This window comes from Herpailurus yagouaroundi, unplaced genomic scaffold, assembly GCF_014898765.1.
Source record: "Herpailurus yagouaroundi ecotype Mexico unplaced genomic scaffold, PumYag 67383, whole genome shotgun sequence".
In the NCBI taxonomy this organism is placed as follows: domain Eukaryota; kingdom Metazoa; phylum Chordata; class Mammalia; order Carnivora; family Felidae; genus Herpailurus; species Herpailurus yagouaroundi.
This window is the reverse complement of record NW_024420199.1, coordinates 993,626-1,008,270: the sequence shown is the minus strand read 5'-3', so window position 1 is coordinate 1,008,270 and position 14,645 is coordinate 993,626. Positions and strand designations below refer to the sequence as shown.

General features: G+C 39.3%; 1 protein-coding gene across 5 annotated transcripts in view; it reads right to left on the bottom strand.

Moving 5' to 3' along the window:
* The window catches only part of SYTL4 (synaptotagmin like 4), a 212,061-nt gene that overhangs the window by 10,703 nt on the left and 186,713 nt on the right, over positions 1–14,645 (bottom strand). For all 5 annotated transcript variants that reach the window (XM_040467248.1, XM_040467249.1, XM_040467250.1 and 2 more), the window contains 12 exons: positions 12,767–12,946; positions 12,300–12,515; positions 12,056–12,165; positions 11,724–11,826; positions 4,649–4,750; positions 4,097–4,172; positions 3,565–3,655; positions 3,350–3,453; positions 2,766–2,858; positions 1,297–1,475; positions 897–999; positions 227–388 (listed from right to left, as the gene is read on the bottom strand). In XM_040467248.1, coding sequence (XP_040323182.1) covers positions 227–388; positions 897–999; positions 1,297–1,475; positions 2,766–2,858; positions 3,350–3,453; positions 3,565–3,655; positions 4,097–4,172; positions 4,649–4,750; positions 11,724–11,826; positions 12,056–12,165; positions 12,300–12,515; positions 12,767–12,876 — 1,449 coding nt within the window. In that variant the 5' untranslated portion in view covers positions 12,877–12,946. The remainder of the gene's footprint in view (positions 1–226; positions 389–896; positions 1,000–1,296; positions 1,476–2,765; positions 2,859–3,349; positions 3,454–3,564; positions 3,656–4,096; positions 4,173–4,648; positions 4,751–11,723; positions 11,827–12,055; positions 12,166–12,299; positions 12,516–12,766; positions 12,947–14,645) is intronic.

Below are 14,645 nucleotides of genomic sequence, written 5' to 3'. Positions count from 1 at the left end.
AAGCTTGGCACACACATGAAAGACTTTTCAAAGGAAAACTATGGCTTCATCCTTTGCCTGGCCTACAATTGCATCTGAAATTACTGTCAAACTCAGAAGCTCCAGCAGGGTGCGCTAGAACTCTACAGAAGATTTCATTCAAAGACGCTACCAATATGTACTAGCAGAGATCAATGTAGACAATGCTACCTCAGAGCCAACTGTGTAAGTTGTGAAAGCAGACTACCTTCCCATGTAAAGGCAAGCAATGATCCAGTTTCTTATCAAGTTTCCAGGAATCCATCTGGACCTCTGCCTCTCCAAGGAAAGTGTTTCTGCCAAAACGACCATGATGCCAAACTGAGAATTGCAAAGTCCTCTGAGCCAGGAGAGATTCTGGGATCTCATACTGTGAAAAAAAGAAGCCCAGGATGATTAGTTTGTGGTAATTCCTCAGAAAAGATTATTCAAAAATCTGAGCAACCATACCCAAAGTCCATAATCCTGAATACCAAATTACTTTAATCCCTAAGAATTCTGAATTTCCTTCATGAAAGCCTCCACTTACCCCATTTCACAAAAACCTACCCTATTCTATGGAAGGACCTGGAAAATTAATTTTTCCTTGACTGGATGAAAGAACAATGGAACATTCAAAAAGGATTGCCACAGAAACTCCTGATCTAAAATAACTTTTTAAAATATTTGTGGTCACATGAACCTCCGATTTCACAACAATCCAAGAAAGCCAGATCACCTTTGTTCTCTGGGAAGTTAGTATATGAACAGATGCCTATGGTGCATCTTCAGAAACAGACACGGCCACTGAAAGCCATGTCAACCAGCTGTGTAGCAGAGGAATTGCCACATAAGACATAAGACAGGGCAAGTTCTACTCCCAGGGTCTAGATACTTACTCTGAGGGTCTCATCATATAGCGGATTGATAGTGTCCCGCTTGATGCTGGTTTTTCTTTTTCCTTGGCGGGACTTGTCAGGCAGAAGATAAATCTTTACATATCTAGAGACCAAAGAGAGAACGGAGTCATTTGTTGTCTTTTCTGAAGCCCATTCTTCACTTCTCTGCTTTCCATATACATATGCCATGATGAAATGAAAATGTCACATCAAGTCCTCTTAGACATGTCCTTCTTGTATTTTCCCAGTCCTGGTCCATCTCCCATATCTTTCCTAACCACTCTCAGTCACACCTCCCTGTCTGCCCAGGAAGTGATAACCTCAGTTCAAGAATGCCCACATAGATGCCAGGGTCTGAGCTCTCATCTCAGAGCATCGGTCAGGTTCCAGAAGCACTCACGGGTTAGAGCGCTTCTTGGCTTCATCAGCACAGGCCAGCTGGTGGCACTCCTTCACATGGATGACCAGAGTCTGTGTTTGCTGCTCATACTTGAGAGAAAAGGCGATCTTGCCGGTCACAAGGATGTTTCCAAAATCGCCAGCTTCACTATAGATACTCATCATGCTGCCAATTGTACTCTGAAGATAAAGCACCCACAAACATCTGGTAAAGGCATACTCCCCTCCCACATTCCTCACATCTTCCTTCAAAATAAAGCCACAGTCACGGAACAAAACAAAAGCTTCAGAAGCCCCTGCTATAAGCCAGTACTGCCAATAGGCTTGTACTCAGAGCATGAGACAGCCTAGTAGCACACTCATAATTATTGAGGTTAATAATCAGTTCTTGGCTCACCTATGTTCTGTCTCTCTTCTTCCCTGCTTTTTATAAATTTTATTTTTAGTTTTCACTTGTCCCAGAAGGTAGACAAGGAGTACAGGTAGGAGGAAACTATGGTTTTAATATGTTACATACACTAAAATGTTGGCTAGAGGGGGTCAGTTGCTCATTAAAACAAAGTGCCTCAATTATCTTTGGGTTTCTTTTATCCACCATATCCCTATCAAGACCTATAGAAAAAGTGATTCTTTAAGAATGGTGGAGGGCAGGAATCCCACCAGAGGTGAAAATACCTCTTCCTCTCAGGTAGTAGTCGTCTCTGTAAGCCTGCCATTCTATTCCTGTGTGTAAGTAGAAACAAACCCTAATCACTCTGGTTCCTGACTCTGTGTCCCCTAAACACAAATCTTTGTACTTCTGACAGAACTAGGCCCTAATTCTTTACTGTCCCTTTAACTTTATGATTTTGATTTGTATTGTTACTCCTTAATCATACCCTGATGCCAATTAACCCTGCCAGGGTCCCCTCATGACAATGTTCTTTTTCTTTTAAATGTTGATTTATTTATTTTGAGAGAGAGGAAGAGAGAGAATTCCAAGCAGGCCCTGAGCTGTCAGCGCAGAGCCCAACATGGGGCTCAATCTCACAAAGCATGAAATCATGACTTGAGCCAAAATCAAGAGTTGGATGCTTAACCAACTGAGCCACCCAGGCACCCTGACAATACTTTTGAATGTGAGATTTGGAGTGGGCTCTGATGAAGAAATATTATCTTGCTCACTTCATGGCCTGTTACCTTTTTAGAGGAGAAGTTATGGTTTACTGTTCACAAAGCTATGATAAAGAATGTCTCTAGTCCTAATTACCAAATTACCTAACTACTTCCAGGGCAGAGGCTGAGGGAAATCACCTAGCTATGCACTAAGCAACTATTATCTAAACTGAGGATATGAATAAACAAATGTATCTCACTTACCTGGAAAGAGTGACTAGGATGATTCCCAGGTCCTGACTCTGCTCTAGAGAGATACTTCCTTCATTCCTGGTACCCAAACATGTCTATAGCCACAGAACCAATAGAACTTACCATGGACGAACCACTTCGCATGCTGCTTCTGGCTAGCTTCTGGCGATGCAGCTTCACCAGATGGTCAATGTCTTCTTCTTCCTCTTCCTCTTCCTGGAACAATAAATATAGATTCAGGGTTAATAAAATGAGAAAAAGTTCAAAGACTAATGAACTTCCTTTGGTGGGAGCCATAATTATTGCTAAACTCTGAGGTGTCATGTACACATGCATGCACATATCCTTATTTTGTGTCTCCCATTTCAGGTTTCCAAACTATATTCCAACCATCTTTCTCAAATTTAAAGACAATAAGAATATCTTTTTCTCATTTGTCTGCCCAACCCAACCACCCCTTTACATTTGAATCAAAATAAGTATTTATTTGAACCCCAACTATATATCAGGCAATGTATTTGAAGATGAAAGAGACAATGAAGACATTATTTTTCTTTAAGCAATTCAGCAACAAGATTTACTTTACAATAAAGATTCATGTTGCCCTTTCCTAAAGAATTAGGTCGATTAAGAGTATCAAGTACTAAGGTCAACTCTAGATTTATAAAATTTCATAGAGTGGACAAGTGAAATACAAGGGTACTTACCATATCTACACTGAGGCCTGGGACAGATTTGCTTCTGTCTCCCAAGGAACCACTTTCATGTCCCACATCTTCCGGGTGAAGATCAATAACAGATTTAGTGTATTCTGAGTGGAAGAGCAAAAACCCAAATCAAAAGAAACGTACTCTTCTCCGTACCAAGAACCCATCCAGGGTATTGAGAACTTCAATCTCTAAGGCCATGAAGGGAAACCTACCTGAAGGCCTGAAGATTTTTCTGGTGTTCTTCTTAAATATCATTTCACCCTCATCAATTGATACTGCATTTTGACCCCCAGGCTGAGTTTCCTAGGAAGGAATGAGGGCCAGGAAATGGAAAAGGACTGCTGGGTAGGTGGAGGATGAATAAGGAAAAAATTGACTTAAGAATAAGGCTCAGACTCTGTTTCATATTCTGTGTCTCCTCCTCTCTCTGCCCCTCCCATGCTCATGCTCTGTCTTGGTCTCTCAATAATAAATAAATGTTAAAAAATTAAAAAAAAATAAGGCTCAGACTTTTGCTAAATTATGCAAAGTTAAAGGAAAGATTAATTTAATCTTAGGAATTTAATCCTAGGAAGTAGTACAAAACCTATTTTCTCACATGTTTCAACCAAACCTTAAATGCTCCCAAGTGAATCTGAACTAAAATTCATTTAACTGAATTCTTGATGTAAACTATTCCTGAGAAGGGAAAAAGAAAGAGAGAAGAGAGAGAGAGACCCCAACGGACCAATACCTAAAGCTTACCTTTTCTACTTGAGATGTGGGTGCAGACATCTTCTTCCATTCTGGAAAGAGTCCAGATTTATCCAGAGAGTCTCTCCTGGAGGTAGATACAGAAATTATAACAAAATCACCTCCTCACCTTCCCCATCTATGGAAGCTCTATGGAAGGAGATCCACTGGCTTGGGGTGATTGTAGTAACCAAATCCAGAAGGTAAACTTCACATCTGATTTACCTTGAAGGAATGCAAACAATTAGATAAGCAACTTTGCACAAACAGAAGCACTCACTCCCCCCCTCCTAAGGGACATCAGGGACAGTTGCTACTGGTCCAGGAAGACTCCTCCAAGATGCAGCAGCCTGTGGAAGTTAGCACGCTCCAGAAGGCTGTGCTCAAAACCAACAGTAAATGTACTACTGACAAACTTGTGGCAAGGTCAGAGAAAATACTTCGTTTGACTTGCTGAGGACAGAAGTCAGGAACACTGAAGGCACAGGACCCATGCATCCTGAGCTGGACAACAAAATGGAGACTTCAGTTGAGCAGAAGTGCAGAGACTCGCAGGGGTTTCACCTTGACATGCTATCCGAGTCAGCAGTGTAGCTATCCAGACTCTCATTCTCAGTCTCCAGTGCACTCTTTCCACTTTTCAGCTTGGGCACTTCAAATGGCACGCTAGAATAAAAACCAAGAGCCAATGTGTAAAGAAAGTGGGCTCTCCTGCTGGGAGTCAAGCTTCCTTCCAACCCATTCACAGTGGTAGCCTAAGCGATCTTCCTAAGATAAATATCTGAGTATATACTTTTAAAACTTTTCGGCAATTCCTCATTGCTGTTGGAATTGAGTTAAAACTCCTCAGCAGGGCAAGAAAATCCTTATGATTTTGACCCCTGCTCACCTCTCCAGACTCATCTTTCACCCTCAACCTCTCCTTATACTTTACATTTCCAGAAGGATTAAGCTCTTTTGGTTCCTTGACCATGCCAAAGTTCTCCCTTTTACTCTTGTCTCTTCCTGGGATGTTCTTTGTATGATGAGCACTTTTCTTCACCTGGCTAAATCAACTCCTTCTTCAGGTCTCTCCTTGTATGTCAATTCCTCTAGGTCTCTCTGACTATGCTCCCACTCCAAGTCTAGATTAGTAACCTTCTTTTTTTTTTAATTTTTTTTTCAACGTTTATTTATTTTTGGGACAGAGAGAGACAGAGCATGAACGGGGGAGGGGCAGAGAGAGAGGGAGACACAGAATCGGAAACAGGCTCCAGGCTCTGAGCCATCAGCCCAGAGCCTGACGCGGGGCTCGAACTCCCGGACCGCGAGATCGTGACCTGGCTGAAGTCGGACGCTTAACCGACTGCGCCACCCAGGCGCCCCGATTAGTAACCTTCTTATATGCTCCTAAAGCACCCTGATTTCTTGGTAGCAGTCATCACATACGTAATTATTTATGTCTTTCAAATTATTTAATTTATTCAATAATTTAAACAAATGATTTATTTAATGTCTTTCTCCTCCATTAGACTAAGTTCTGTGAGATCAGTGACTACAAATCTTATTCACTGCTGTGTTCCCAATGCCTAGAAGAGAAATTACCGTACAGGGAGGCACTCATATATTGGTTGACCGAATGTTCTCAGTGGGGCTTAATGTATACACATAAATAACTAGTATGTTTCAAAGACAGTATTCAGAAGACCAGAATTCTTTCTCGGCTTAATGAATGGGCATTCAAAACAGCAGTTCTCATCTCTAAAGGGAAGAACACAATTCCTGGGACTCAAGGAATTTGTGAGAGCAGTTAAGAAAAGGGGAAAAATCATTCTTCCTCAAGAATCTCAACTAATTTCACTTGACTCCCAGTACATGACACTCTCCTGGTCCTCTGACCTTGCTGGGGTCTCTTTCTGAGGCTCCTTTGCTGGTCCTTCATCTCCTAAACCTCTAATTTTTGGACTATGTCCAGGCTTATTCCTTAGACTGCTTCTCTTCAATATCTAGAATTATCCCTAAATGATCTCATCTAGTCTCATGGCTTTAAATATCCTCTATAAACTAATAATTCCTAAATTTATCTCTCACTCAAATGCCAGGCTGGTATTTCCAATAGCCTACTTCACATCTCTGTTTGGATATCTGAAAGACAACAAGTACAAGATTAAGGCCCTAATCCTCCCCCAAATCTGCTATCCCCTCAATTTCATCAACTGACAACTTCCTCCTTTCATTCTCTGGTCAAGGATCTTAATTTTCCTTGACTCTCCTTACTCCCTCACAATACAAATACAATCTGTTAGCAGATTCTCTTAGCTCTCTCTTCTTTTTTTAATGTTTATTTATTTATTTTGAGAGAAAGAGAGAATGAGCAGGGAAGGGGGAGAGAGAGGGAGACAGAGAATCCCATGCAGGCTCTGTACTGCTAGTGTGGAGCTTGACACAGGGCTCAAACTCATGAAACATGAGATCATGACCTGAGCCAAAATCAAGAGTCGAATGCTTAACTGACAGAGCCACCCAGGCACTCTTTGGCTCTATCTTCAATTGTATGTAGAATCTGACCAGTTCTCATCCCCCACTGCCACTACTTTTGGTCCAAACCACCATCATCTAGCTACTGGATGATCACAATAGCTTCCTGACTGAACTCCCTACTTCTACCCTTGTCCCTATACAATCTATCCTCAATACAGCAGTCAAAATGAGCTTTTAACATATAAGTCCAAATATAGAATTACCATATGACCCAGCAATTCCACTTCTAGGTATATACCAAAGAGAACTGAAAACAAATGTCCACACAAAAACTTGTACATGAATGTTCATAGCAGCATTATTCATAATAGCCAACAGGTTGAAACAGTGTAAATGTCCACCAATGGGTGAAAGTATAAACAAAATATAGTATATTCATACAATGAAACTTTACTGTCAATAAAAAGAAAGAAACTTCTGATATATGCTACAAGATGAATGAACTTTGAAAATATTATGCTAAGTGAAATAAGCAAGACACATTTTGCATGACTCCATTTATATGAAAAGTCCAGAATAGGCAAATCTGGTGTCTCTAGAAAGCAGACTAGAGACTGGAGAAAATGGGGAGCCACTGCTTAATGTATGTTATGTGAATTTTACCTCAGTTTAAACAAAGAGAAAAAGATCACGTCATTCAGACTCTTCCTCATGCGGAGTGAAAGACAGGGTCCTTACAGGTGCCAACAAAGTCTTACATGATCTGCTTCTCATCCCTTCTCTGTCCTCATCTCCTACTGTTCTCCCCTTGCCCATTCAGTTCCAGATTACCCAAACGTGCCAAATACAAACTCACCTTCGGGTCTTTATATCTTCTGCTTTCTCTGCCCACAGTGCACTCCCCCCATGTACTCCCAGGAATTGCTTCCTCCCTCATTTGCTTCATGTCTTTGCTCAGATGTCACCTTGTTATTAAGACTTTTCCCTGGTTACCCTAAGTGAAATAGCATATATACACACGTTTTCTTGGCACTCCCTATCCCTTTAGCCTACTTCATTTTCTTCATAGCACTTGTCAACATCTGATATGATATATTTATTTGATTACTGTCTGTGTCCATCCACCCCCAAATCTAAGCTCCACAAGCAAGGGACTTTATTGTATTTACCAATGTATCCCACTGCCTAAAATGGTGCCTGGCAAATAGTAGGTATTCATAGATATTTGTTTAAAAAATGAGTGAACTAGTAAATGAACAAAGAACAAGGTAACCAGAATCTATAATGTTTTAGGCAGTAAATAATAAACTTTCCAGGTTATCACATGATGTTTGCAATAACTTCATGAAAACAGCAGGGTTTGAAATCCTAGGGTGTGCATGAAACAGTAGTCATTTCTTGAGAGATGTATTAGCTTTATAGTCTAAGGCACAGCAGGGAAGTTGATTTCATTTTTACTTTAGAATCACTTTTCCCCCCTTTGTTCCAAAGAATAAAGAACCCAAAGAGGAACCATTCCTCTAGAGAGGTAGTTGAACAATAACTCATGGAGTGTGTTTTCTGCTTGTATTTTTCCTAAATATTAATATGTACTAACTCAGAGATGATACAAATAACCCTGGGGAAAAAAGGCAATTATTGACATCTGTGCAGTAAAAAGTAGACTACGAGATTAGTCCTGGGCTCTAACTATCTGTATAATCTCAGGTAAATCACTTATCTTGCTTTCTTTTCTGTAAAAATAAGAGGGCTGAATTTGATTACCTCTGCGGCTCCATAATTTTATGGCAAAGATCATTTATGGCCACTTAATCTGCTTCCATGTTTATGGTAAATAAGTCTTCTGGGTCCAATGAGACAAGAGGTCATAGACAGCCAGAAGCAGCAGGTTTCAGAAATTACATTCTGACCGATGATGTCAGATGTGTTCATCAGATTCAGGAAATAAAAGCCATTCTTATCCCTATCCACAAAGGAAGAAGGGGGCCTCATCACCTAGAACAGATGAGTCACCCACCCAAAGCTGTGTGGAAATACCATACAGATAGCAAAAAGAATGAGCCAGACCCTTAGTGCTGACATGGAAAGATGTCGATGTTATATTTTTCTGTGATTTACACCTTGAGTTATAACTGACATAAATAAACTGCACATGTTTAAGTGTGCAAGTTGATGAGTTTTAACATATACAGACACTTGTGAAACCATTACCACAATTAAGTTAGTGAACACATCTATCACTCTTAAAAGCTACATCTTGTTCCTTCATAATCCATTCCTCACTCCCTACCTGACCCCAGACAGAAAGTGCTGATCTGCTTTCTGCCACTAAAATTTGGATTGCATATTCTAGAATTTTATATAAGTAGAATCATACAGTATAGCTTCTATTTTTTGTTTGTTGTTTTTTGTCTCTTTGTTCTTTGTATCAATAGTTTATTCCTTTCCATTGTTGAGTAGTATTCCACTGTAAAAATAAGCCACGATTTATCCCTTTACCCTATTGGTAGACATTTGAGTTGTTTCCAGCATTTGGCTATTACAAATAAAGCTGCTATGAATATTCACGTACAAGTCTTTGCATGGAAATACGCTTTCACTTCTCTGGAGTAAATACTGAGGAATGGGATGGCTGAATGACAAGGCAGTGCACATTTTTTTTTTTTAATTTTTTTTTTCAATGTTTATTTATTTTTGGGACAGAGAGAGACAGAGCATGAACGGGGGAGGGGCAGAGAGAGAGGGAGACACAGAATCGGAAACAGGCTCCAGGCTCTGAGCCATCAGCCCAGAGCCCGACGCGGGGCTCGAACTCACGGACCGCGAGATCGTGACCTGGCTGAAGTCGGACGCTTAACCAACTGCGCCACCCAGGCGCCCCAAGGCAGTGCACATTTAAGTAAACTACTACTAAACTGTTTTTCAAAGTGGCTGTACTGTTCCATGTTCCCACCAGCAGTGTATGAAAATTCCAGTTGTTTTACATTCTCACCAACAATTGGTATGGTCTGTTTTTTAATTTTAGCTATTCTAGTGGGTATACAGTAGTATCCTATTATGATTTTAATTTGCATTTCTCTAATAATTAAAGATGTTGAGCATCATTTGACATCTATATAGTGTCTTTGGAAAAACGTCTGTTCAAATACTTTGCCAATTTTCTACTGAATTATCTATATTATGGAGTTTTCAAAGTTCTTTCTCTTTCATTTATTATCATTTATTAACATGTATGTAGTATAATCCTTTTTTAAAAAGAAATGGAAAATATAAGAATCCAATCCATATTTATACATTTAGACAGTTATGGTAGTCCATACAACAAAACTAGTAATGACTATTAATGATAATAGCTGGGGGCAGAAGCAGTGAGGCTACAGGGGACTCATTTTACATATTTCTATATTATATTGCTTTTCAACAATCATATAAAATATGATTAAGTTATTTCTCTTTGGCTGAGGGAAATGTAGGGGAAAAACACAAATAAAAGCCAAAACAATTCACCAGCAGCAGCCAAATAAGGAGTAAAGTGTCAAGTCATAAGTTCAAAAAGTCATGGCTATGAAAACAGAAGAAAGATTTAATTCAGGGGCGCCTGGGTGGCTCAGTTTGATAAGCATCTGACTTCGGCTCAGGTCACGATCTCACGGTTTGTGGGTTCAAGCCCCGCATCAGGCTCTGTGGTGATAGCTCAGAGCCTGGAGCCTGCTTCGGATTCTGTATCTTCCTCTCTCTCTGCCCCTCCCCCACTTGTTCGTGTGGGCTCCTGTGGGCACGTGTGTGCTCTCTCTCTCAAAAATAAACATTAAAAAAATTAAAAACCAGCAGATGATTTATGGTTGCACAGCAGGATGTAAATGTTATAAGTGCTAACAAAGTAAAAGTAATTTGAGTAATAAAAAAAGGAAGTAGGGGAAAGCATTGGTAGGAAGTGTAAGAAAGCTAATTTCCTCCTCTTTCATAGAAGACAGTCCACTGATATTATTGAAACAGGTAGATTTTTTAAATGACTAAATGACTGGCCAAGCACTCCACTGCTAGGTATCTACCTAAGAAAAATGTAAATGTATGTTCATACAAAAACTCACAGTGAAAGTTCATAGCTGCGTTACTCATAATAGCCAAAAAGTGAAAACAACCCAAATGCCCATCTACAGATGAATGGATAAATATGGCATATACATATAATAGAATACTGTTTGTCAATGAAAAGAAATGAAGTCCTGCTACATGCTATAACATAGATGAACCCTGAAAACATTATGTTAAGTGAGAGAAGACAGTCACAAAGGACCACATAGTCTTTGATTCCATTGAAATGAAATGTCCACAATAGGCAAATACAGAGATAGAAAGAAGACCAGTGATTGTTGAGGGACGGGGAAGGAAAAGGAAGTTGGGGGAGTGGCAACTAAAGAGTACAGGGTTTTTTATTAAGGTGATGAAAAGTTCTAAAATCAATTGAGGTGATGGTTTCACAATTCTGTGAACATATTAGAAACCACTGCATTATACACTATAAATGGGTGAATTGTATGGTTATGTGAATTGTATTTCAATAAGGCTGTTGCCAAAAAGATACTAGGAAAAAAATGATTGTTCAATGGTTTTTATTTTTTTTTTTCTTAAACTTAGTGGGATGTTAATAACTAATATCTTTTATGGTAAAGACACATTTGAAGATTAGCAATTCTTCAATTTTATTTCAGTGTTTTATTCTGTTAAATTCAAGTAAAATTAAATAGCATGCTTTTAATGTATATATTATGATCTAATATAATGCAGATTTTTCAGTCTACCCACCCATCCTTCTATCTATATATATGCACAAAAGGTATTGGAAATAATTTTTACATGTGAATACTGTGGTAGTAGGAATTTGGGCAATTTGTTGCTTTCTTTATTGTTTCCTATACTAGTTAAGTTTTTAATAATAAGTATGTGTCATTTTTATTCATCTTTAAATTGTTCTTAAAAGAACAGAGTAAATATGAGAAAATGTTAATGTTTACATGTGGGTAGTGAGATTAGGATTTTTTCCCTCCTTCTTTATTCTTTTCTGTACTTTCTAAATTTTCCTGTAATAAGCAACTATTATTTTCTAAATAGAAGAAAGTTAAAAATGATAGAATTAAAAGGATGTGTAGCATTTCTGAAAGTGATTGCTAGTTCTTACCTGGGCTCCTTCTGTTGCTCCTGAATGATCTTTCTTCCTGGCCAGATATCATCCATCTGTGACTGATGAAGAAGGGACTGTCCCACTGTCTCTCTTTTATTCACTTCAAGACAAACAAAAGCATGGCAGGGTGGTGGTGATGAGAGGGGAAGGGAAATACATTACACTTGCAGACGGGATGGCAGTATTATCTTTATATTACACCCCCGCCCCCAGAGCCCATGAAGTGAAACTACCACCAGTAAGAACATAATAGGATTTCACACCAGAGGATCTATCACTGAAGTTAAGCACCTCAAAAAAAAAAAAAAAAATTCCAGGAAGATCAGTACCTGAGGGTTTACGGCGCAGGGACATCCTAATTATCTCACTGCCTGTGTGGTAAGCAAAGCGATTCAGTTTCTGGTCATAAAACCAGTCACCAGTTGCCTTCTTCAGCTCTCTGGGAAGGCATAGAAGAAAATGACAGATGAATTTTAAAAAAAATGGCCCTCATCATTCAGCTAACAAAGGCCAAGGAGGGAAATTCTCACCATAGCAGGGGCCTCATTTCCTCTCTCCATAGGTGATACTCACATTTCCTTGGTGCACACCTTGCACCTCCAGGTACCATTGCTTTCCTGGATTCTGCAGTCCCGACATACCAGATGATTACAGCCCCGACAAGTGTTGGTCTTGGGAGTCAAACGGCCAAGGCTTTCCTGGCACCGAGCACAGGTCCGATCACTATAGTGCTGGCTTCCCCTCTTGGCCCCTTTCCTTTTTATCTCCAGTAACTCATTCTTCAGTCGCCTGCCAAGACCCCAAACAGAAGCACAAGCACATTTGCGATCTGCACAGGTTGGATGGAGAGATGTTGAGGGGCAGAGACAGTAAGACTATTTGGTTCTGTGAAAGCAACAACTTCAGAGCCCAACGTGACCCAGTGAGGAATTGTAAACCTCACACATGTTCCTCTGAAAGTCACATGGGAGGTGTAAGGAGAGGTTCAGATAAAACTGGTCAAAGGTCTGGGAACTCATGCTTTTTTCTGGAACTCTTACCTAATCCTTTTCTCATCTGCTTTCCGGAGCTCCTCATCTCGTTGTAGAACACTGAGGATCAAATCCCTCTCCACCTCAGACAAAAAAGAGAGGTCAAGTATCTCTGACATGATTTATTCTATTTTTTCTTCTACTCTTCTTTCTTCAAAGCAATCAGACCAGCAGAGTTACCAGAGTTGCCTGAAATAAGATAAGAACTAATTTCACACAGATAATTTACTCCAGAGTAGACCACAGCCCTAGGGCCTTTTAATAGGTTACTTTCCCCTTAAGTCAGGATAAAAACACAACGTTGAAGTAGCTGACCTATTTTCTATTCCTACTCCCACCTGAATCCTGCCCTGAAAATGAAGAGGCTTTGATTTTTGAAGAAAAAGGGTTGAGTCTTTCAGCATAAGCCACTTAGTCTGGAATAAGCACAGAACACCTGAGTCAAACTCCCCCTCTACCAAGTGGATCCTCAATCATCCAATTTTCAATACTTTAAATGTTCTCACATCCCAAGTGTATTAATCCAAATAATCAGACAGATGGTCTCTGTAGTAGAGGAGAAAACCACATGGGGACTCCTGCCAGTTGAAGCCATTTCTCCTTTCCTGACCAGCTTCCACGTTCTCAGGACTCAGCTTCATGCTACACAACAAAACTTCCATAAGCTATTCTATCTCCCAAAGTTCTTATTGCTGTCACTACTTCAAGAATGTCTTCACACATTTGTTAAGCACCTACTCTGACAGGCATTGTGCAAAGTGCTAGGTATATAGAGATGAGTTAGACACAATTCCTGTCCTTAAGAAGTCCACAGACTAGTAGGGGAGACAGATACACATAAAAACAGCACAATGTACTAAGTGCTATGAGAGGGATAATAAATTCAATGCTATGGGAACCTAAAGAAGAAAATAACTAATTCTATCTTGCATAGAGAGAGAAGAGAAAGATTTGTATACATGGTAGGTTTTACATAGAGGTGTATTTTTCATTATAAAACAGTAAATTTTTGTTGGTGGGGGGAAATGGTAGCAAAGATGGGGGGGCTAAATTTTATAACTCTCACTCTTAAAAATTAAGAATTTTTGAGTTTCTCAGGATCCACATAAGAGTGAAACCATATGGTATCTGTCTTTCTCTGTATGGCTTATTTCACTTAGCATCACACTCTCCAGTTCCATCCACGTTGCTACAAAAGGCCATATTTCATTTTTTCTCATTGCCACGTAGTATTAAGGAGGGCACCTTTTGGGATGAGCACTGGGTGTTGTATGGAAACCAATTTGACAATAAATTTCATATAAAAAAAAAAAAAAGAAGTACACATAAAAAAAAAATTAAGAATTTTTAAATTTATTACACAGACAATAGAAATCCATCAAACATCTTTATTGTTGCTTTGTTTTTGATGTTGAGAAATCACGTGATCAAATTCATCTTGCAGAGATCACTCTAGCTGTAGTATGAAAGACTGATTCAAAGGACAAATTGAAGTTCAATTTGGAAGTACATAACACATTGTAAAATATGTACATTCCTTAGCCAAGCAATATCACTTCTAAGAATGTACCTGATGGAAATACCCATATAGATGTGCATACAAGGGTATATACACAAGAATGTTACTGCAACATTTGTAAGAGCAAAACAAAATAGTTCTTTAAACAAAATAATACTTCCATATAACCGCATATTATGCAACCATTTAAAAAATGTGGTAGATCTGTATGAAGATGCATCTTGGAGTGGAAAAAAAGGTAGTTGCAGGACTATACTGAATGATACCTTTGATAAAGTATTTATCCATACATTTGCATATGTAGAGAAAAAAGGTCTGGAACAAAAACCATGATCATTGGTTTTTCTTGGGGACTACAATTGGGGGGGG